Here is a 24,023-nt window from a genome sequence, read left to right on the forward strand (position 1 = left end):
CGCATTCCCACCACTGAGTCTAATTTCTCCCACCCTAGACAGAGTAAGAGAAAACGGATTATCTCTCCTTCTGATAGCCCCTCATTGGCCAGGGAGGCTGTGGCTGGCGGAGATTGTCCAGCTCCTTTGGGGAGAGCCCTGGCAACTCCCATTGCATCGGGACCTGCTGTCCCAAGCAGGGGGGCCAGTTTTTCACCCCCATCCGGAACGAATCAATCTTTGGGTCTGGCCCGTGAAGGGTTGAATCTAAAAGCACTTGGGCTTCCCCAGGAGGTCATAGATACTATACAGAGTGCTAGAGCTCCATCAACACGCTCGCTGTATGATCTGAAATGGCGGGTCTTTGAGGACTGGTGCACTTGTAAAGGAGTTATTCCTTTTCAGTGTGCGGTGAGTGAGGTTCTCTGTTTTTTGCAAAGCTTACTGAACAATGGGAGAGTGTTCTCTACCATTAAAGTTTACCTGGCTGCAATTTAGGCCTGTCATGTGGGTTTCGAAGGAGTTTCAGTGGGCCGGCACCCTCTTATAGGCTGTTTTATGAAAGGGGTCCGGCGTTTGAGACCAGTGTCGAAGCGACTGGTCCCGTCATGGGATTTATCTATGGTCTTGAATGCTTTAACTCAGGCCCCATTTGAACCTCTGGAGAGTGTTCATATTAAGCTCCTATTGTTGAAAACAGTCTTACTACTTGCTTTAGCCTCAGCTAAGCAAGTGGGGGATTTACATGCCTTGTCGGTTCATCAAGCATGTCTAAATTTTAGTCCGGATGACAGCAAAGTTATGCTGCTGCCAAACCCAGCTTTCATTCCCAAAGTCAGTGATTCAGCTTGTAACTGCTCTGCTTTGGAGTTACTGGCTTTCTACCCTCCTCCATTTTCTTCTTCAGAGGAGAGGAAATTGCACACTTTGTGTCCTGTACGAGCGTTACGCTTTTATGTAAACAAGACAAGATTGTTCAGGAAAAACAAACAATTATTTGTTTCATGGGCCACTCATTGTAAGGGTAAGCCGATCTCTTCGCAGCGCCTCTCCCATTGGATGGTGGAGGCGATCGAACTAGCCTATACATCTATGGGTCTTCAGTCCCCAGAGGGCCTTAGGGCCCATTCCACGCGAGGTATTTCTACCTCATGGGCACTGTTCATGGGGATTTTGGTGGGAGATATTTGTGCGGCGGCAAGTTGGACTTCCCTCCATACATTTATCAGATTTTACCGTTTTGATGTCACTGCGCCTTCATTGGCTCATGCAGTTCTTAGCGTTGGCTCTTTGGAGAACTAAAGTCTTGTCTTCCTTTTTCGAGTCTGTTCAGGCGGCTTCGGAAAGCATGCGTTACGGGAGTTGGCTATATCATTCCCATAGTGAGATACTGAGCGATTGTTTGAAAGAGAACGTTAGGTTACTTGCGTAACCCCGGTTCTCTGAGAACAGAGCGAGGTATCTCACCAGGCTTCCCTTCTCGCATAACACGGGGGGAGCAGCGTGCTTAGAATGCCGTTTTTGGGTATCACAGCTGTATATATAGGGAGGGGGGTGGGCTCCTTGTACGAGCTGTGATTGGTCCGTCCTTCGGACAGACGTGGTGTAATTGGTGCTTCCATAGTCTATCACGCCTGGGGGCGTTTCCCATAGTGAGATACCTTGTTCTGTTCTTAGAGAACCGGGGTTACGCAAGTAACCTAACGTTTTGACGATGTTTAATGTGGAGTGATGGATCGCTGTATTAGCACCTCAGTTTAAGAGAAGCAGCACATAAACTGATACTGATGGAAGAGTAAACTGTCTCTTCCGTTTTGATACCAGTTTCAGCATTATATAAACATGAAAAAAACATCCAAAGGTATGTTAAAAGAAAGAGTATAACTTACCGAAACCCATGTCTTGTCTCATGTAATCGCTCAATCGGTCTTTCAACGCGATAAGACGTCCGTATAACAGCTTGTAAACAATGTCAAGTAACTTCACATTGACCTCAGTAAAAACCATAAACTCGTTAGTCAGCTAGAAAAATGAACTCTGGAGAGGAGCATTTTGCTAAATATATGCACCATATAGCATATTTATTTTACTGTTCTTCAATGTTTAATTCATGTTTGAATAAAATCGTCATGTATATTCAAAAATCAGTTAACCATCATAGTAATGTGGTACCAACTGACACTCATGTGTATTTTACAGCATTAGTTGACTTTTTTTTTTCCCTTGAGAAAATTTGGTATGTACTGTACCTGATATTTATCCAAAATAATCAATATTGAATCGATTCTTAAGCTTGTGAATCAGAATTGAATTGTGAAATTTGTGTCAAAACCCAGCCCTACTGTATAATTATCATATTCATGTACCATGGCATTTGTATGGTCTCTACACCTTTCTCAAGCATTCCTTCTCTCTTTTTCTTCAGGATAGTTCGTGAATATTTAAGTGGAGAGCCATTCTCAGCATATCAGGAGACAATGTACTTTTCCCGTTTTCTTCAGTGGAAGTGGTTGGAGAGGTGAGTAGCATCTCTATCAGCCTTTCTGATTTTATGATGTATTTCACAGTTATGATGGATTTTCATATTTTAACAAATACAAAATAGTCTTAACAAGTTTTAACATGACCTTCACACAACAACAAACAATCTGTTAGTTTTAATACAATCATCCTTATTTACAATGGCAATAGTTGAAGAAATGTCCTTATTTTGCATCAAGGTCTATATCTGAAATTGAGTTTTGTGCATTGGATTGACTTGAACTGTATTTTATTTGCAGGCAACCGGTAACCAAAAACACTTTTAGACACTACAGGGTATTGGGCAAGGGCGGATTTGGTGAGGTGGGTAGTGTCATTATTGTTAAATCAGTATTTGAAGATGACTTGACATATCAGAAAATATATTAAAAACCATGTTATATATTTCAAAATCATCTTAAACTATTTTAAACAAGTCTATTATTATGTAATGATTATTATGAGTATTATTATGAGTGCAGTTTTTATGACCTATTTAATTGTCACACAGCAGGATATTTAATGTGCACTGTTATTTTTTTTTTTATTTTTTTACCAGGTTTGTGCCTGCCAGGTTCGTGCCACTGGTAAGATGTACGCCTGTAAAAAGCTGGAGAAGAAACGGGTGAAGAAAAGAAAAGGTGAAGCAATGGCATTAAATGAAAAACGCATTTTAGAAAAAGTTAACAGTAGTTTTGTAGTAAGTACTACTTTCTTTTTATTCCTCATTTTTTACTTTTATCTTAACCTGACGTCTCAGTTGCATGCCGGTCTTGTCTGTATTATTTGTGCAATAAATATTTGACTCAGCTCTCTGTGATTTAGTTTCTGTGAGGTTCTCAACAGAGGGAAAATATTCTAAATATTTCAGGCAAACATTAATGTACATATCATGGATAGCTGGGATAAATCTTGTCTAGAGTAGTAGTCCATAATGAATTGCTATGAATTTAATTATTTACAGTACCTCCCGACTAGCTAAATCACAGAGAGATGCAGCTATTTGGGTGTGATCACAAATAACAACCATAAAAAGCTATTTCACGGTAAACAAATATTTAAACAAACCATATACACTGCCGTTCAAAAGTTTGAGATCAGTAAGATATTTTGTGTTTTTTAAAGAATCTTAATCAAAGAAACTTGATCAAAAATACAGAAAAAAATGTTAATATTTTGAAAAATTATTGCAGTTTAAAATAATGGTTTTCTATTTTAATATATTTTAGAATATAATTTATTCCTGTGATGCTAAGCTGAATTTTCATCAGCTATTACTCCAGTCTTCAGTGTCACATGATCCTTCAGAAATCATTCTAATATGCTGATTTATTATCAGTGTTGGAAACAGTTGTGCTGCTTAATTTTTTTTTCTTTGGAACCTGTGATTCTTTTTTCAGGATTCTTTGATGAATAAAAATTCAAAAGAACAGCATTTATTCAAAATAGGAATATACTCTAACAATATAAGTATTTCCTATCACTTTTTATCAATGTTACACATCCTTGGTGAATAAAAGTATTAATTTCTTTCAAAAAAAAGAAAGAACATTGTTTATTCAAAATAGGAATATTTTCTAACAATATACGTATTTCCTATCACTTTTTATATAACACATCCTTGGTGAATAAAAGTATTAATTTGCTAATCACAGCCTTTTAATGGTAGTTTATATTGTTACAAAAGATTTAGATTTTTAATTAAATGCTGTCCTATTTAATTTTTTTTATTCAAGAATCCTGAAAAAAAGTATTACAGGTTCCAACAAAATATTAAGCAGCACAACGGTTTTCAACATTAATAACAAATGGGCATATTATAATGATTTCTGAATGATCATGTGACACTAAAGACTGAAGTATTGATGTTGAAAATTCAGCTTTGTGTCACAGGAATAAATTACATTTTAAAATATATTCACATAGAAAACTGTTATTTTACATTGAAATAATATTTCACAATATTAATAATGCAGCCTTGATGAGCATAAGAAACTTCTTAAAAAAAGAAAATTACTGATCCCAAACTTTTGAACAGCAGTGTATCACCAAGCATTCATATAACAATCTTAAAAGTCACAATACGCTTGTTAGTTCCAAGTTCATTTATAAGCCTTGTGATGTTTCAAACAGAAACAGGGGAATTGATTATTATCCTTTAGAATTTGTCACACCATAAACATTCTAAAACCTAAAAACCAGTTTTTTAAAAGAGAAAAGCAATTAAAACGTGTATAGACAGCATTTGATAAAAAACAGTAAAATTATTACAATTTAAAATAGCTTTTTATTTTAATGTATTTTAAAATGTAATTTATTCCTGTGATGACAAGCTACATTTTCAGCATCTATTACTCCAGTCTTTTGTTACATATCTTTTAGAATTTGGTAACACAGTAAACATTCTAGAACCTCAAAAACAACAGATTTTAAAAGAGACCAGCCAGCCGAACATGTGTACAGACACAGCACACAGTGCCTGCAGTGTAATGTCGGCCTCTGATTCATTCCACTACAGCTGTAGAGCACCTGAGCCTCTGTCCACCCACCCACACACTAACACACAAACTCACACAGACACACACAGCCACATACACACACAGGTGAGTTGTGCTTAGCATTGCCTCTGTGTGCAAATGTCTTTTAGGTATGTAACATGCATCTAAATTTATAAGAAAGACAATGTATGTGTGCATCTGTGTGCAAGAGCATGCATGCATGTGTGTGTGTCTTTGTGCGCATTCATGCTACAGGCAGGAGCGATTGCTCCTCATGAACTACTTCACAAATGAGAACATCTCTGTTGCCTAGCAACGCTGACCAAACAGCAGCGTTAGAGAGCGGAGTCAAGTGCTCTAAACCCTAAACCCACACATACGCACACACACATACGCACACACTCACCAGCCCCAGAGTTCATTCAGTATGTATAAACAGACTCATGTTTAAAAGTTTGGGATGACAAGTAAACTCTAACAGTATAAAGTGACATAATGCCGTGACTAATATGTGCTACGTTTGATGGGAAACAGCTTGTGTTCTCTTCAGTTTCTCCGACTTTGTCTTCGCCCTATTATTAATTTGTAAATTTGTATATATGTGTCTATATGTAGGTACTTTTGAGTGCTCAAGACTTAAATGTTATGTTTGGGATTGGTAGGATTTTTTTCAGTATTTTTGAAAGAGTGAAAAAAAAAAAGTTTTATCATTTTTAAAAAAATATTTAAAAAGCTGTTTTCTATTTGAATATATATTAAAATGTAATTTATTCTTGTGATTGCAATGCTGAATTTTCAGCATCATTACTCCAGTCTTCAGTGTCAAATGATCCTTCAGAAATCATGCTAATATGCTGATTTGGTGCTCAAGAAACATTTCTTATTATTTTCAATACGTTTATTTGAAAAACAATTTTTTGTAACATTAATGAAAATTGAACAAAAATGATGCATTAAACTTTTAATCAGTTTAATGTATCCTTTTTGAAAAATTATTACGGTCTTTAAACAAAAAAAAAAATCTTACTGACCCCATATATACACTGCCATTCAAAAGTTTGGGATCAGTACGATATTTAATGTTTTTTAAAGTTTCTTATGCTCATCAGAGCTGTATTTATTTGATCAAAAATACAAAAAAAAACTGTAATATTGTGAAATATTATTGCAATTTCTAATATTGGTTTCATATTTTAATATACTTTAAAATAGAATTTATTTCTGTGACGCATCGCTGAATTTTCATCATCATTACTCCTGTCTGCAGTGTTACATGATCCTTCAAAAATCATTCTAATATGCTAATTTATTATCATATTGTTTTGGAACCTGTGATGCTTTTTTTTTGTTGATTCTTTGATGAATAAAAAGTTGAAAAGAACAGCATTTATTCAAAATAGAAATCTTTTCTAACAATGTAAGTCTTTACTATGAACAAAAGCTGAATAAAAAATATTAATTTCCTTAAAAAAAAGAGAGAAAGAAAAAAATTACTGACAGAATTTCTATTTTGAATAAACATGGTTCTTTTTACCTTTTCACTTATCAAAGAATCCTAAAAAAGGTCCCAGAAAATATTAAGCAACACAACTGTAATCAACATTAATTATAAATCAGCATATTTGAATGATTTCTGAAGGATCATGTGACACTGAAGACTGGAGTAATGATGCTGAAAATTCAGCTTTGCTTCACAGGAATAAATTATATTTTAAAGAGTATTAAAACAAAAATCTGTTATTTTAAATTGCAATAATATTTCACAAAATTACATTTTTTTCTGCATTTTTGATCATATAGATACAGCCTTGATGAGCATAACAAATGTCTAAAAAACATTAAAAATCCTACCGATCCCAAACTTTTGAACAGCAGTGTATATACACTCAGGAGTCATTTATTTCAACTTTTAAAATCAGCACTATTGACATGATAGATGAACTGATTACTTTAGTTTATAACCACTCATATAAGCTGGCACTGGCGTTATGTTTCACATAATGATGTGAAGGGTCCTTTGATAGTCCTCATGGTCTTGTTGAGTTGCAGGTTCCCACAGTAACATCAGCTTCTTGTTTGAGTTCACAGCTCTTTCCCACATCTGTCTACTTCTGAAACCTAACCACCCACAATGTTGGGTGTAACTGCAGAAGGCTAAGAACCCCTCCTTAACACAGCGGTTTTTAGCTTCTGCAGTGGTTCGCCTCACACGTCACTCAGCAGATCACAGAGGACATGCTGGTGTAAAATGATAATATATTGCATACTGAATGATGTAGCCTTTCTAAGGCTTAAGTCAAACATCACCATCATATTTGCAGCTTGAGGTTTTTCTGAACCCTTTATACTAACTAGTCCTGCACTGTGCTATAGAAATCCCTGTTAGTCTCTGCTAATAAAAAACAGTAATGGAGATTCTGTAATGGCTGAAATCATACACAGTACATTTCCTGTGTGTCCATTTTGGATTGTATGGTTTAGTCTGTTTCTCCAGGCATAACCCTGAGGAGTTTTGAAATGTGTTTCTGTATATTACAGGTGCCAGTCATCCAAATGATTTATGTGAAAGTGTTCACACCTGAATAAACATTCTCATGTTTGACATGCTCCACAAAGTTTCATGAATAGATAACAATGCACCTCTTTTTCTCTCTCTTTCTTCCCTAGGTTAGTTTGGCATATGCATATGAGACTAAGGACGCTCTATGTTTGGTGTTGACTATAATGAATGGTGGTGACCTGAAGTTTCATATCTATAACATGGGAAACTCAGGTTTTGATGAACAGCGTGCCATCTTTTATGCAGCAGAGATCTGCTGTGGCTTAGAGGATCTGCATCGAGAGAGGATCGTCTACAGGTGTGTTTAGTACTCAACACAAACTCTCTCATATTTAACCATGTTTACATGATTTCGCAGAATTTTCCAGGATGTGAATGATGAAAGGTCTACAGATTGTGTCTAGTATTAACTCTGGACTTCTTTCTTTGTGTTTTGCATGAAAAATATTTTGAAGATACCGAACTGTGGAAGGCATAGGAATGTTTGGCTGTGGGATTTGAATGTATTTACATTTTTAAGTATATTTTTGAATGTAAGGCTTCACAGCCATCTATACTGGCATTCATCGTACTCTATGCAAAATGACTGTAAACAAATGTAGATTTTTTTTGCATTTCATATACGCCTTTAATTCAAAACAAGCAGGTTCAGGAGACAATTCGTATGGAATTACCTGATCACAGCAGAGCTAGTAATGGAACAGGATTATTGTATCATCTTCTGTCAAAGTACTTGGTCAATAGTATCCAGATTTACACCATGTGTTAAAATACCATGGAAGCTCGTTTCTGCCACTGAATAAAAGATATAAAAAAAGGTTATTGTGACTTTTTATCTCACAATTCTGATTTTCTTAGAATCGTGAGTTACAAAGTCAAAATTATGAGATGTAAACTTACAATTTTACAACTCCATTTTTAACAATGTTCAGATATTATGTTTTTTCATTGGGCATTCCAATTAATCTCAATCAAAGTGCAGTTGGGATATTTTGATTGAAGTAAAAATAACTGGAAAAAATACAGCTAACTAACAAAATAAAACACAATAAAAACATGACATAATAAAAAACACGATTTAAAAAAAATAAATAAAAATTTGCAAATAAACACTTTGTATTTCAATTGATTTCCAGGACTTTTTTTTTTATTTAAAGAGCATTTTCCCTAACCGTATTAAATGCATGTGCCATCTTTCATGTCAAATTCTTATATTTTGTTAATAGTTTCACTTAATTTAATAAGACACTACCAATCAAATGAAATCTTTCCACTGCAGAAGAAACAAAAGCAGCTGAAGTGGCATTTAGATGCATTTACACATTTACTGAAGTTAAAATGTAGCATGAAAGCATTTACATTGCAAAATTGCAACAGTATAAATAATGTTATAAGCTTGGTGTTTAAAATCAGGGGTTTTTTTTATATAAAAATATGAAATTTTGGGAAAAATGCAAAGATAAGCTACTTTTGAATATGAAAGTAAACTGCCAATAGGTGGCAATAAGTGACTGTCTTAATAAATGAGTCATTAAGTCATGCCTTCGAACGATTCGTTCAGATGGCTGATTCATGATTCAGTCTTTATGAATGGACCACTGAATCACTGACAGAAACACTGAATCATTCAGTAATGAAACACCTCTGTATGTTGCTCAGAGATGCGTGACTGTTGTGCTGTGATCTTTTCTTTAACCAAATCGAGCAAAAACAGACAACACTGACAATATTGTACTAAAGTGTCTATTAACTACTTGTTTGAACTCTTGTATAAAATCAATATCAAATTTACAGTAGGCACTCTCTTGGTCGTGTCTGGTAGCTTAAAGGGGTCATCGGATGCTAAGTTCACTTTTACATGCTGTTTGAACATTAATGTGTGTTGGCAGTGTATGTACACATCTACCCTATAATGATAAAAATCCATGCAGTGGTTTTTAATTAATCTGTAAAAATAATATCCCCTTTTTCAAACTGAGCCATTCTCAGATGACTGTCGTTGTTGCGTCACACCGACAGAGGCCGCTCCCACGATAGTTGATTGACATCAGCGTCTTACCTAAGATCAGCTGTAACAGTCTAACCTCCATGTTTTGATGCAGGAGCAGGAATGTAAATTAGACAAGAATTGAGCGATTAAGGTGTTGTGTTGTTGGATGTAATAATGAACGTAGTGGTCGTCATTTACTCCCGACATCTGAGCCGCTGAAGATGCAGTGGATTATGTTTGTTTGTGAAGGGAATGCGCCTCCCGATCTACATATATCCGTATATGTTCGCGAAAATAATTCGTAATCCAGCTTAATTTACAGCTGATGTGAGTATAAGGGGTTTTTTATGAATCTTTGCTGATTTTGACAAGGTAAAAAGGGTGTTGTTTTACACAACCATTGAGAATTTTTAGTCAAAGTATATTATAGACTTTTCATTAAGACCCTGAAGAATCATATCAACTTGTGGAAAATGGGCATCTGATGACCCCTTTAACTAGGCTGTTATAAATATAAAAAATACATTTTTACCACAGTATGTTTCTTCTGTGTGCAGTTGTGTTCATTTGTGTTGATTTCTCCAAGAGATTGTCTCACACACAGACAGACTGTCAATACATTATCCATTATCAATTGCCGTTTACACCAAATGTAATAAAATCAGAATCATTCTCACCGAAATTTCGGTGCTTTGCTACTTTTAATCAGATTAGTTGCCCCTTCAAAAAAAATTCACTTGTCCCAGACAAGCATTAATGTTGAGCTCTGTTATAAAGTTCATCCTGCCAAAGTGGCTAGTGGGAGTGACCGTGTTACCCACCACTGCTGAAATCCACCCGCATTTGACAAGTTGGCAGGTGTTAATGTCAAGCCCTGACTGACTTGCAATTTGACTTTCTTTTTCAGAATAGTGGGATATAAACTCACAATTTAACTTTTTTCAGAACTTGCAGTTGTGAGTTATAAAGTCAGAATTACGATATAAACTTGTTTTTTTTTGGAATATAAACTCGCAATTGTACATTATGAAGTCAGAATTGCGAGATAAAAACTCACAATTTTACTTTTTCTCAGAATTGCGTAATATAAACTCAGTTGTGAATTAAAATGTCAGAATAGTGAAATATAAAATCGCAGTTGCGAGTTAAGTCAGAATTGTGAAATATAAACTTGCAATTTGACTTTTTTTTTTTTTTTTTTATATTGCGTGATATAAACTCACAGTTGTGAGTTAAAATGTCAGAATAGAGGGATATAAACTTGCAATTCCAACGAGAATTCCCGAGTTTGATTCCCGTCTCAAGGTCCTTTACCGATCCCACCCCACTCTCTCCACCCAGTACTTTCCTGTCTGCTCTCTACTGCCCTATCTAACAAAAAGCCATAAAAAAGCCCCAAAAAAATAATTGAAAAAAAAAACCTCGCAATTGTGTTATAAAGTCAGAATTCTGAGGAAAAAAAGTTTGAATCTTTCAATTCGGACCTTCTTTAAATCTCGCAATTTAAAGACAATTTAAATATTGCAATTCTTGCATTCCTGAGTTTTTTTCTGCGTACAAGGTCAGAATTGTACGATTTTTTATTTTTTTTATTCAGTGGTGGAAACAGTCTTCCATACAATACTGTTAAGTTGGGAGATTTTCATTTTTTTAAAGAAATGAACGCTTAGTCAGCAAGGACACATTAAACTGATCGAAAGCGACTAAAGACATTTTATAATGTTACAAAAGATTTATATTTCAGGTAAATGCTGCTCTTTTAAACTTTCTATTCATCAAAAAATCCTGAATAAAATGTATCATGATTTTCATAATAAAGTTATGCAGCAGAAACTTCTCAACATTGATAATAAGAATATGTCTTGAGCAGCAAATCAGCAATTTCTGAAGGAACATATGAAACTGAAGACATGAGTAATGATGCTAAAAATTCAGCTTTACCATCACAGGAATAAATTAAAATTCAAAATATATTAAAATGGAAAACTGTAATATTTAAGAATATTCTGTTTTCCTGTGTTTTTGATCAAATGAATGGTTCTGGTGACCAGAAGAATTCTCTAAAAAATTGCACAATTTTTTTACTGATCTCAAACTTTTAAATGGTAGTGTGTATAGTAACAATTTAACTAATATAATTATTAGATTTCAGCTGTGTAAAATGAATGTATTCCTTGTTTTGCAGAGACTTGAAGCCTGAGAATATTCTCCTAGATGACCGTGGTAAGCCGTTTTTATTTACTACTGCGTTTTATGTCCTGGTTTTGCGTCTGTTTATCTTATTTACGTATATCTACACTTGGGGGTGGACTCTTGACTTTTGCTAGTAGGTAACAACTACCTAGCAACCACATAGCAATGCCTTGGCATTCACCCAGAACACCCTTGCATTGTGGCAGCGAGTTTTGCACCAGCACACACTGCTAGATATTCAAAAAATGTAAACACGTAGTTTTTCCTGTTGAAATTCATTATTCAGATCATTATACCCTAAGGGGAACATTCTTTTTACCTTTTGCCAATTTGAAGCATGTCATGTTTGAGCATGTTAGAAATGTTAATACTGTAGGTTTTAATGAGATGCTGTTCTCCAGGGCACATCCGTATTTCTGATCTGGGACTGGCTGTCCAAATTCCAGAGGGTGAGACGATACGAGGGCGCGTTGGCACGGTGGGATACATGGGTAAGAGCCAAACGCATTCCGTGTCTCTTCAGAAGTACTTGTCCTGAAGTGTTTGACCTCATTCTTCTCTCTGTATGTGTTTTTAGCACCAGAGGTCATTCAGAACGAGAGCTACACTTTTAGTCCCGACTGGTGGGGTTTGGGCTGCCTAATATACGAAATGATTCAGGGCCAGTCTCCTTTTCGTCGCCGGAAAGAGCGTGTGAAGAGAGAGGAGGTGGACCGCCGTGTTTGCGAGGACCAGGAGGAATACACTGAAAAGTTCTCTGAAGATGCTAAAGACATCTGCCGACAGGTGCAGACCTAATGCTCTTTGGGATTTTTTTGTGCCATTGCGGCATGAAGGTCATGTCAGAATGATCATATTTATGATATGAGAACTCATGAACAATTAGCAATAATATTAACCAGTGTATTAACCTTTCCACTTTCCAAGTTGGAGGTATCGGCTAAAGAATAACGGCAAATTAAATTGCCATTGGGGTCAAAAACATAATGCTCATTTTTTGTCTAAATGTGTTTTTTTTTTTTTTTTTAAGATACATGAACATTGCAATTCATAAATACATCTCATCTACGATTAACTTTTTTTTTAATAAACTTCTGCATTAAAATCAGTTGTATATGTTTTTGGAGAGAATTAGGTTTTTTTATTCATTTATTTTCTTCATCATCTTTATCTTATTTATCAGGAAAATAAGTAGATTTGTTAAAATATAATATTAATATTTGAGGAACCTTACTGTTTGAGGAACAGTAAGTCTAAGCAACGTATTTATTAAATAATTCATAAGAAAAATTATATTTTTACCTAAAAATTTTTTTACAACTTTTTAAAAATAATAAATAGTATTTAACATGTATTTAAAATGTAATTAAAATAACAATTTATTTATTTAGATTTCTTAAACTTTGAACAGTAAATAAAAGCAACATAATTTATGGTATTTGTAAATAATAAAATATATAATTTGAATATGATTATAATATATTATAATTAAAATATAATATTTTAATATAAATATAATATTTATTAATTTAAATTTAGATATATTATAATATTTATTAACCTTTGAAGAGTGAATATATGAAACATATTTATTAAATAATTTATGGTAATTGTTAGCAAAAATTATCTTTTTACCTTAGGAAATATTAAAAAAAACTTAAAATAATGATTAAAATGTGTACATTCACATGTATTTAAAATTATATTTTACTTGATGATGCACCGCATTAGTATTATTTATATTATATTAATGAATATTTTAAATTTGCTTTTATTATATTATCAGTTATATTCTTCAGTTTTCATTTTAGTTTTAGTAATTTTAAACATTTCTATTTAGTTTTAATTTTTTATTTCCGTTTTAGTCATTTTAGTACTTCAACTTAAACTAGTGCTTAAACTTATTTTATTCCAGATATTTGTCTAGGCAGCATTTTTTCAACTAATGTAGATTAAACTTGTCACATGTTTAAACGAGCAAGATTTTTCCTTTTCTTTATCATGGACACTTAATATTGACTATAAAATATTGAATGATAGCTATAATATGTAATATTTTCGACATGGGAAAGAGTTACTGTGTAGTTGTGGAGGAGTGTTATGTTGTTTAGTCCTCTCTCATGGCGTCATGGAAGACTGTGACCTCTGGGTCAGTTTTACTTCCACTGGGATTCCTCCTCATCTATGTCAGCCTAACTTCATTCCCTCTCTGACAGCGCTTTCCCTCTCTTTTCCTGGGCTCCACAGTTGTTATGTAAAGATCCAAAGGAGCGGTTGGGGTGTAAAGGCAGTGGAGCGGCTGAAGTCAAACTGCATCCCATTTTCCGAAACATCAACTTCAAGCGATTGGAGGCTAACATGCTAGACCCGCCGTTCTGTCCTGATGTGAGTTTTTCATGGCCATATATTGTTGATTAAACAAACTCCTTTTGGACTAATCATGTAGGATTTTCCAAGTGGATGTTCGTCATATTGAATGTGTGTGTTTTTTAGCCACGTGCTGTGTACTGCAAGGATGTTCTGGACATAGAGCAGTTTTCCACAGTCAAAGGTGTAAACCTTGACCCTACGGATGATGACTTCTACCACAAGTTTGTAACAGGAAGTGTCTCCATCCCATGGCAAAATGAGGTACTACAATCTGGTCGCTTGAGGACAATAATGTCCATACTACTGTTTAGGTTGGCAACATTTGTTAAAACATTAGTTCACTTCCAGAATAAAAATTTCCTGATAATGTCACCCCATGTCATCCAAGATGTTCATGGCTTTTAGTCAAAAAGAAATGAAGGTTTTTAAGGAAAACATTCCAGAACTTCAGTGGTGACCAATGGGTTAAAGGTCCAGTGCAGCTTCAAAGGGCTCTACACAATCCCAGCCAAGAAATAAGGGTCTTATCTATTGAAACGATAAGTCATTTTCTAAAAAAATAAGCCTTTGAGGCTGCATTGAAACTGTAATTTGGACCTTCAAATTACTTTTGATCACCACTGAAGTCCACTATATGGAGAAAAAACCTGGAATGTTTTCCTCAAAAACCTTATTTTCTTTTCAACTAAAGAAAGAAAGACATGAACATGTTGGAAGACATAGAGTTGAGTAAATGATCAGGAAATGTTTATTCTGGAAGTGAACTATTTAATATTTTTTTTAAAGAATCTTTTGCTCACCAAGGCTGGATTTATTTAATCACAAATAGAGTAAATGCAGTAATATTGTGAAATATTATTGCAATTTATAATAACTGTTCTCCAAATAAATATATTTTAAAATGTAATTTATTCCAGTGATGCAAATCTGAATTTTCAGCATCATTACTCCAGTCTTCAGTGTCACATGATAGTTCAGAAATCATTCTAATATGCTGATTTGGTGTTTAGGAAACATTTCTTCTTCTTATCGATATTGTAAACTGTTGAATTGCTTAATACTTTTGGTGAAAACCATGTTTTTTTAGGATTATTTGATGAATAGAAAGTACAAATGAACTGTTTAAAATGCATTTTTTTATAACATTATAAATGTCTTTACTGTCAATTTAGATCAATTTAATTTTATAGCTCTGTGCTCTTGTAATATGCCACCAATTGTGTCATTTATTTGTGTATTCTAAGGATTTTTAGGAGAAACATCTAAGACAAATTAAATGAAAGACAACTCCAATAAATCAAAAAAATTGTGACTTCTGAGCAGTAAAATATTCCTCTAGAAATTCATGATAGATGCTATTATTAATCATTCTAAACTGCAGTGCAGCCATGATGTGAAATGGACGATTGGATTGTGCACTGTACAGTTGTGTATGTGTGTGTGTGTGCCTGTGTTTCAGATGATTGAGATGGAGTGCTTTAAAGAGATTAATGTGTTCGAGATGGATGGAGCAATGTGTTCTGATCTGGATGTGAACAAGCCAAATCCAGCGCCCAAGCGAGGATTCTTCTACCGTTTATTCCGCCGAGAGGCAAGTGCTAGCGTGCCGCCTGCCGCTGTCAGAGGGGGTGGGGCTTGAGGTATTTTCTGGCTCTTTCCAAACAGACCTTCCCACCTTCATCTTTTGGTTTTATTTTGCCATTTATGAACTTGAATGGTAAAACCGTCTTTGCATGGCCAAACTTTTTCCATTCTATCTCAGGCGATTTTGATTTCATGTTGACTTTAAAAGATTAGTTCACTCCAGAGTGAAAAACTCCTGATAATTTACTCACCCCCATTTCATCCAATATGTTCATGTTTTCTTTCTTCAATCGAAAAGAAATTAAGGTTTTTGAGGAAAACATTCCAGGATTTTTCTCATTATAGTGGACTTCAATGGCGGCCAGTGGGTTGAAGGTCTAAATTGCAGTTTCAGTGCAGCTTCAAATGACTCCCAGCCGAGGAATATGGATCTTGTCTAGTGAAACGATCTGTCATTTTCTAAAAATATATATATATATTTATGCTTTTTAACCACAAATGCTTGTCTTGCACTAGCTTGACTTCACGCAATGCATAGTCAGGTTGGAAAGATCTTGTAGGCGGAAGTACCGACCCAGTGTTTACAAAGCGAATGTGCAAAGAAAATCAAACAGCCTTTACAAATAAGGTAAAACAATGATGTCAGATGATTTTGAAGTTGGAGGAAAAATTGATTGGAGTACACAGATGAAGAACTAATCACGCATGACCTTTCCAACATAATGCATGAAGTCATAGACGCGCATTGCAGAGCTAGTGCAAAATGAGCATCTGTGATTAAAATGTATAAATTTTCTTTTTTTTTTTTTTAGGAAATGACCAATTGTTTCACTAGATAACACCCTTATTTCTCAGCTGGGATCGTGTAGAGCCCTTTGAAGCTGCATTGAAACTGCAGTTTGGACCTTTGACCCGTTGATCCCCATTGAAGTATGGAGAAAAATCTTGGAATGTTTTCCTAAAAAAACTTTAATTTCTTTGCAACTGAAGAAAGACAGACATGAACATCTTGGATGACATGGGGTGAATAAATCATCAGAAAATTTTAATTCCAGAGTGAACTAATCTTATAAGGCATGCAATATGAACGTTGCCTGTCTCTTTCTGTGGGTGTGTGTGTGTGTTTATGTGGCGATGGGGACAAACCTCTACAACACTGTTACAAACTAAGCCTTTAATTTAAGTTAAACTCTGACTAAGCATGCAAACCTCAAAGCTGATGACGGGTCTGTTTGACGTTTGAATTTTTGTGGTTTACCACTTAAATGACAGCTGATTTCAGTTCATGCAGGTCTGCACTGAGACTAAATGGCTAACATGAGGTACCAATAATTTCACCTCCAATTTAAGATACAAAGGAGCAAATGAAAAACTAATGAAAACTTAAAGCAATCTCATGATTACTACTTGCTTTTGGCACTGGATGGCAAGACAGTGTTTCTAAAGTGATTAAAAAAATAGGCTGAAATTAAAGTTCATAATAAAGAAAATTACACAAGTTTGGGACGAGGTTATATTATTGATTCATGGTGCATTAGGGTAATCCGTTATTGAATTAATATCAAAATTTAGTGAGTTTAGTTAATTATTTTAATGTTCATAATGTCAAGCTTTTTGTAGATGATCAAATTCTATATATCATATTGATGTCATATTTGTTGTCACATTTACCACTGTGGAAAGAATTCAGTAATGTCATTAGAAATCCATTTTTGAATTAATTCATTGCTACACTATTGAAAATATACAGTGGACTTTTTTGCTTAAGAAATTTTGCTAATGGCCGTACATTTAGAAACATTAATGTTCACCATGTTAGTGTGTAATCTTAACCTTTACTACATCTGGGCCCGTATTCACAAAACATCTTAAACGAGAACTCCACTTTCAGAACAACAATTTACATACCCCTTGTCATCCAAGATGTTCATGTCTTTCTGTCTTCAGTCATAAAGAAATTATGGTTTTTGAGGAAAGCATTTCAGGATTTTTCTTCATATAACCGACTTGATTGGTGCCCTGATTTTGAACTTCCAAAATGTAGTTTAAATGCAGCTTCAAAGGGCTCTAAACGATCCCAGCCGAGGAAGAAGGGTCTTATGTAGTGAAACGATCTGTCATTTTTTTTTTTTTCAAAAATAAAAATTTGTATCTTTTTTAAGCACAAAAGCTCAGCACAGGCTCTGGGATGCGTGTTCACGAAGCTACGAATTAGTGATGGTTCATTCTTGAACAATTTGTTCATTTTGAACAAATCTTTAATGTGACTCGGGAAGAACGAGTCGTCTCGGGGAGTGATTTGTTCAGTCGCGCATGCGCAACATCCTATTAGGTTCTGTACTGGAATTAGTTCACCTGTTTTGAGTCTTCGGGTTTTTCGAGTTGTTCGTTCATCTTATGGGGCGGTCATGTGATGAACGAACGACTCAAACCCAAAGACTCGAGAGATGAACTAATCAATTCTTTTTCTGGCTCACACTGCATTGGTTAAGCTTATAGGGCTGTCACGTGATGAACGAACGACTCAAACCAGAAAACTTGTCAGATAAGAGGTGAGGTGAGCTAATCATAGACTAAAGACCCAGGTAAACAATGAATTAATCTTTTCTGTTTGTTATAGCATTATAGTTTTGTCTTGTTTGTAGTGTAATCAACGTTTGTGTAAGCAGTAGATGTGTTAGGGAAGTAACACGTAACATTTTAATTATATTTTGCTAAAATTAATGAAATGACTCAAAAAAAGATTTGTTCATTTTGCTGAACGAGACTCAAAGCTCTGAGTCAGTAAAATATTCCGAACTTCCCATCACTACTACGAATCACGTCTAAGTTCATCGTCTGTGTACTCTGGCTAAAAAAGGTAGAGTATGGCGAAAAACTCCATCTTATATTGTCTTACAACTTCAGAATCAACTGACATCGTTGTAGCTTTTTGTTTGTAAACAGTGTTAGTGTTTTAGGGCTAAAACTAGCTTCTAAATCTGTGAAACGTTAGGAGTAGTGAAGAGGACAAAATAGAAGGTGACCAATTACCTAACTAACAGGCACCATTACAGTTACCATTAAAACCAGTACAATTCTAATTATAACCAGTAAAACCATTAAAATTCTGTGATGGTCTCTATTGTATTTTTCAGCAGGGCTAAAATGGCTGTTGCTGGCAATCTGCCTTGGAATGTAAACACTTCAGAAACACTCTGCATTTATTTGCACATGTTTTCCCATGCATCTTTTTTGGTTTTGGAGGTTATCCCAACTCCAAATTTCCCTTTGATTATATCCTTGTTTTTATTAACAATTTGGGCGGGAAGCTGTTCTTATGTCCAGTTTGGTTTTCTTTTACGTTTGCATTACTATCAGCTATGATTATTCTACTCTGTTAATGAAAAGACTGTTTATATGCTTATCCGCTCCGGGGGACACGTGTAAGAGGCTAACAATTAGCTGAACATATACTTGTTTAATTAGTGACACTTATACTGCATTTTAAAATTTGTATTAGAATATGGCAACAAAATATCATGCTTTACAATATTTCTATTAATATTTATCAGCCAATCATAGTTAGTAAGCATGCTGACATCATCCATAGCAACGAGGTCAAATCCGCTCTTAATCTTCTCTTTATTAGACTTCTCTTTATTGCTTAGTAAAAGTTAGTCTCAGCAGCTTTGTGAATAGGTTTTAAAAGAAAACTCTTAGCTAAAAACTTTTACTGTTATTTAGGAGAACTCTTAGTGGTAAGATAAAATGCTTTGTGAATACGGGCCCTGATATATTGTCACTGTGTTTATTTACAGGTTTGTTTTAGGAGTGCCAACAGTGAGGAGGAGGAGCCATCTTGACTTAAAACCACTCCCACTTCCCATCAGCTGCCAATCAGAATGCTAAACGTATGAATGTTCAACTGTATTTATGAACTGTATTAAACTGTATCATAATTAAAGAAAAGGGTATGAGTTTAAAGAATTTTGTACATTTGTACTTGAATTATGTGTAGATGTATATTTTCACTAAAGGTTGTATTGTACAAAAAGCCATAGAAATACCACTTGAATGCATATATAATGTTTTTATTGTTATTATTTTTCATCTGTACTGAATATGAAATGTGTATTTCTTTTAAGCACAATATAAACGCTCACTTTTATTTTTTAACGCTAACCTCCCGTTAGCACTGCCTTTGTTTGTATGTTAGATTGTTTGGCTGGACAGATTTGGTGCACTTGTTTTGTACAGTGGGGTAAGATCAAACAACATAAAGAAAGCAGTACAAATGATCTATTCATCATTATCATTTCTAGTGGTCAACCGAAACAGGTGGATGGCTGATGGTCGAATGCTAATAAAAACGGTATTGCCTACATATACAGTGGGGTCCAAAAGTCTGACAACACTAAGTAAAATGGTTCTAATTTACATAGTTCTAATTCAGTACGATACAAATTATATGATCAGCGTAACAATTTGAGTAACCGATGAGTAAATGTCGAACCGAATTTGCTTATTTGATTAGTAACCTACACTACAAAACTTTAGTGTAGAATAAAAAAAGTTTTTGATAGTAAATTTTACAATTAATTACAGTGAAAGAGAAACTAACACATGGAATTCAAAATGACATTTTGAAGTAGAAAGACTTAACTAGTATTTGCTTGAAAACATAACTTTACAGTGTAGAAACCTAAAATACATATACATTTTTTGTCGTTCTTGTTTTGAAGTCTTTGTAAAGGCAATTCAGAGAATTGTTTCTAAACACATTACAAATGTTAGAAATGTATTGCTGATAAAACGTTACAACGACTGTGAACTGCGTACAAATGAATTGTGGAGTCAGACCGATAAACAGTTTTTCACCATTTTACTAACACTATAGAGGGTTTGCACTTATGCCACGATTTGGTCAGTTACCCGGATCCACGGCCATATTGGTGATACTCGGATGTAAACAACAGCATTGATTAAATTAAACTAAGTTAACAGGTGGTAAAGATACTTACGAGCAGTATTAATTAAGATATTAGCCTAAATTTTCACCTACCTGATGGGAAATGAGAAGAACAAACACATGTTGTCAAGATTCTTGCCCTGGAAATCCTGGTTTAACCTTAGTTTGGCCAACCACAAACCTCTTTTGTTCCTCAGTTTTTTGCACTCTTCTCCTTGATTTGTTATAACTTTTGGCAGTGTATAGTACTCCAAATCTTTTGCCCAGTCAGACCGATTAGTACAGCCCAAAACATGACAACAATTGACCATTTTCAGCAGCAATAATCAGCAAAAATTTGCGAGTTCCGTTCGCTTCAGTGGCATTGTTTACGTTCAGTCCCGCCAATGTGGACGACTGATGACACGCCATGAAAACACTCTATAATAATAATTAGAGCGCATTAGCCAGCTCAATCGCGAGTTAATGTCATTACAGTTAGTTGTTACAGCCTGCAGTTCGCTAGCTGTTTTCGTCACGTAAATACATCCCTGGTTGCGATAATTTACAACAGCTCACTCATCCATTCAGGTTGTAGCGGTATTTGACGGTTGAGAGAGGTGGCGCCTTTTCCGCGAGTGGGCGTGGTTTCTGCGCAGACAGCGGTTTGAGAGCAGAGAATACGGCTTGTTTTTTCAACGTATTTTATTTACTTGGCGGTTTTTTGTCATTCAAATTTGTCTGGTGGTTAATAACATTTTTCTGTGGTGTTACAAACTCATAAAGAACACATAATAAAATTGCTTTACACAGACTTTTTTATCGTTCAAAATACATGTAGAATCCCAGTTTTTCAGTGTTGCCTCAGACTTATGAACTCCACTGTATAATTTGAATTTTTGACAGCTGTTGGTGGATTTTTATACTGATAAAAGGAAGTGTTAACACTTACGTTAATGACAATGGGAGTGCCAAAAACCTCAAAATGACCAAATATCAAACAATTAATTAGCCTGATTGAAATATCAGTCTGTTACTAGTCATGACCATTCCTCCATAGCTTCCATGCGGTTCATGCAGCAGTTAAGAAGTGCATGAAACAAGTAATACTTACATCTTGGATCTCTGTGCATCAGGTGACTAATACCTATTTTGGTCATATGCATAATCTTGAGATGAACACACATTCGTTCTTATGCTCTGTATATGTTAAATACAGGGAAACAATCAGACTTATTGTGCAATTGTCCACTGATATAGTTTACGGTGTCTGATACTAGTGCTGAAATCTAGAGAGCAGGATGGCTGATGTAATGGTGATATATATGTACGTAAATAATTGATTTAAAACAATGGTACACCCAAAAATGAAAATTTCTTGAATATTTAGTCCATCCGAGATTTTTTCATTGAGACAGATTTGAAGAAATTCAGCATTACATCACTTTCTCACTAATGGATCCTTCTGCAGTGAACAGGTGCCGTCCAAACAGCTGATAAAAGTACATTTTCAGCAAATTTTCATTTTTGGGTGAACTGTTCTTTTGATTATGTCATATTACATTATATTTACTCAAAATCCACGTAAAATTGAATTTAGAAAATATTTGTTATCCTTTAACAGAGCTGTTGTTAGATTTTGGACCTGATGCAAGGGAATACTAATACTAAAAGTTTTGTTAAGTGGCCATAGATACCAATAATATCAGAAATGAGCCAAATATTGTTCAATTAACCAATTTTGTTGACTGTTTGCTAATATCCACATTCAGTGCTCTCATGGTTACCTTTAGTGCCATCAGGAATCTTTACAGTGGTTTCAACCAGGCCAGTGTAAACTACCTAAATAAGCTTCATCTTTAAATTTGCTCACTTGACGGCTCTCAAATGAGCTGTTGATTTTGCCTTATGTGTCATGTTCGGTTAATATTCCAAAGGGAGTATTGATTGATCTGTTAATGATAATCATATAATGTAATTAATAGCCGTGCACCATGTCAGAAGTGTGCAATTTGTTTATCACACATGCACATTTTATGTTACATTGTATTTATGAATTTGTTTTGCTTTTGTGTGTATCTGTATGCCATTAATTCAATCACAAGGAGGTAATGCTTCCATTCAGAGATCGGAATTAGTCTCAAATGTGTCATTCCTAAATGTGTAGAAAAAAAAGCAAGGCCTGTATTTCCCACTAAAATGTCATTTACGTTAGACATTTTATTTGGATTCAGTTCTTTAAAGCAGAAATGTCATTTTTGATCTTAAGAACTTCCTCAAAGGCTATCATAATATACAGAGACAAAATATAAACAACTTATAGGACGATTCCGTCTCTGGCGTGATCAAAATACTATTCTGTTTGTAAGAGAATCCCAACCAATGGGGTAAGTCTGGGACGGGGCTATGAGAGTAAAGCTCAAATAGGAAGCATTGTTTTACCTTTGACTGCTCCATCACCCATTTGTTTTTCTTTTATGAGGATCTTTATGGTCCCTTTTGCAAAGCTGTGAACTTAAACTCCTCTTCTGTTATTCCCATATGTGTGCATGTTCTACTGTATCCATGGTTTTACAAGAGGAAGAGCACTCACTTTAGTTGACAATAAAATTATGAGTTGATATATGGCCATTAAAATGTACTTTTCATTCTCTATAAAAACTCACAAGGATGTCTGTGTTTTTAAACCTTGTATATTTGAAGATTACACTGCCTTTTCCCTGTTTTCTCCCCTGTGTTCACATCTTCAATTTAATTATTCTATATATAATAATTAAAAATAATTTAATTTGAAAAATGATTCAATTTGAAATGAATTAAAACTACTTTTGTCATGGCTTAACCAAAAACAGTTCCACTTTTGTGTATTTGATCTATTTGGCACTCTGTGAAGTGTAATTTGTGACTAAAGAGTTTTTTTTCGTTAGGAAAGGAGGTGCAAATGATAGATATTTAATCTAAAATGTACACACGAACGCAACTGTAGAGGCTTCAGATTAACAACTGATGGACAAAAATAATTAAAAAATAATATAATGATACAGACAGAACTCCTGTACAAACTGTCTGATGTTGTATCATACCTGACATCTAGAATTATTAAATTATACACTGCCATTTATAAAAACCTGTTGGTCTTGTCTTGTGTATGTGTGACGTCTGTGGATAGGTTTGCTTTTTTAATATTAAATCAGCTAGTTTGGTTGAAATTTTTTAAAAATATTTTTCTAGAATAATGTTTGTCTTTGAAAGTCTTCAGATGGGTCATTTCTGATGAACCTTTTCATCCATACTCAAATCGTGGCCTTATATTTTAAGGATAACACATGTAATCTTTGAATATATTACGTAAGCTTCTGATAAAATAAATATCATTACCTGAAAAAAGAGAGGTAGGAA

General features: G+C 34.6%; 1 protein-coding gene across 2 annotated transcripts in view; it reads left to right on the forward strand.

Annotated features, from left to right (window-relative positions):
- The window catches only part of grk4 (G protein-coupled receptor kinase 4), a 42,250-nt gene extending 19,003 nt beyond the window's left edge, over nucleotides 1-23,247 (forward strand). The window contains exons 6-16 of one of the 2 annotated variants that reach the window (XM_051106454.1): nucleotides 2,405-2,497; nucleotides 2,760-2,823; nucleotides 3,059-3,199; nucleotides 7,665-7,855; nucleotides 11,733-11,770; nucleotides 12,142-12,231; nucleotides 12,318-12,526; nucleotides 13,988-14,125; nucleotides 14,234-14,371; nucleotides 15,570-15,750; nucleotides 19,495-23,247. In XM_051106454.1, coding sequence (XP_050962411.1) covers nucleotides 2,405-2,497; nucleotides 2,760-2,823; nucleotides 3,059-3,199; nucleotides 7,665-7,855; nucleotides 11,733-11,770; nucleotides 12,142-12,231; nucleotides 12,318-12,526; nucleotides 13,988-14,125; nucleotides 14,234-14,371; nucleotides 15,570-15,749 — 1,282 coding nt within the window. In that variant the 3' untranslated portion in view covers nucleotide 15,750; nucleotides 19,495-23,247. The remainder of the gene's footprint in view (nucleotides 1-2,404; nucleotides 2,498-2,759; nucleotides 2,824-3,058; nucleotides 3,200-7,664; nucleotides 7,856-11,732; nucleotides 11,771-12,141; nucleotides 12,232-12,317; nucleotides 12,527-13,987; nucleotides 14,126-14,233; nucleotides 14,372-15,569; nucleotides 15,751-19,494) is intronic. The other variant, XM_051106463.1, reaches the window with a different exon arrangement.
- Nucleotides 23,248-24,023: the final 776 nt, after the last annotated feature.

Source organism: Labeo rohita, chromosome 1, assembly GCF_022985175.1.
Source record: "Labeo rohita strain BAU-BD-2019 chromosome 1, IGBB_LRoh.1.0, whole genome shotgun sequence".
NCBI classification, from domain to species: Eukaryota; Metazoa; Chordata; class Actinopteri; order Cypriniformes; family Cyprinidae; genus Labeo; species Labeo rohita.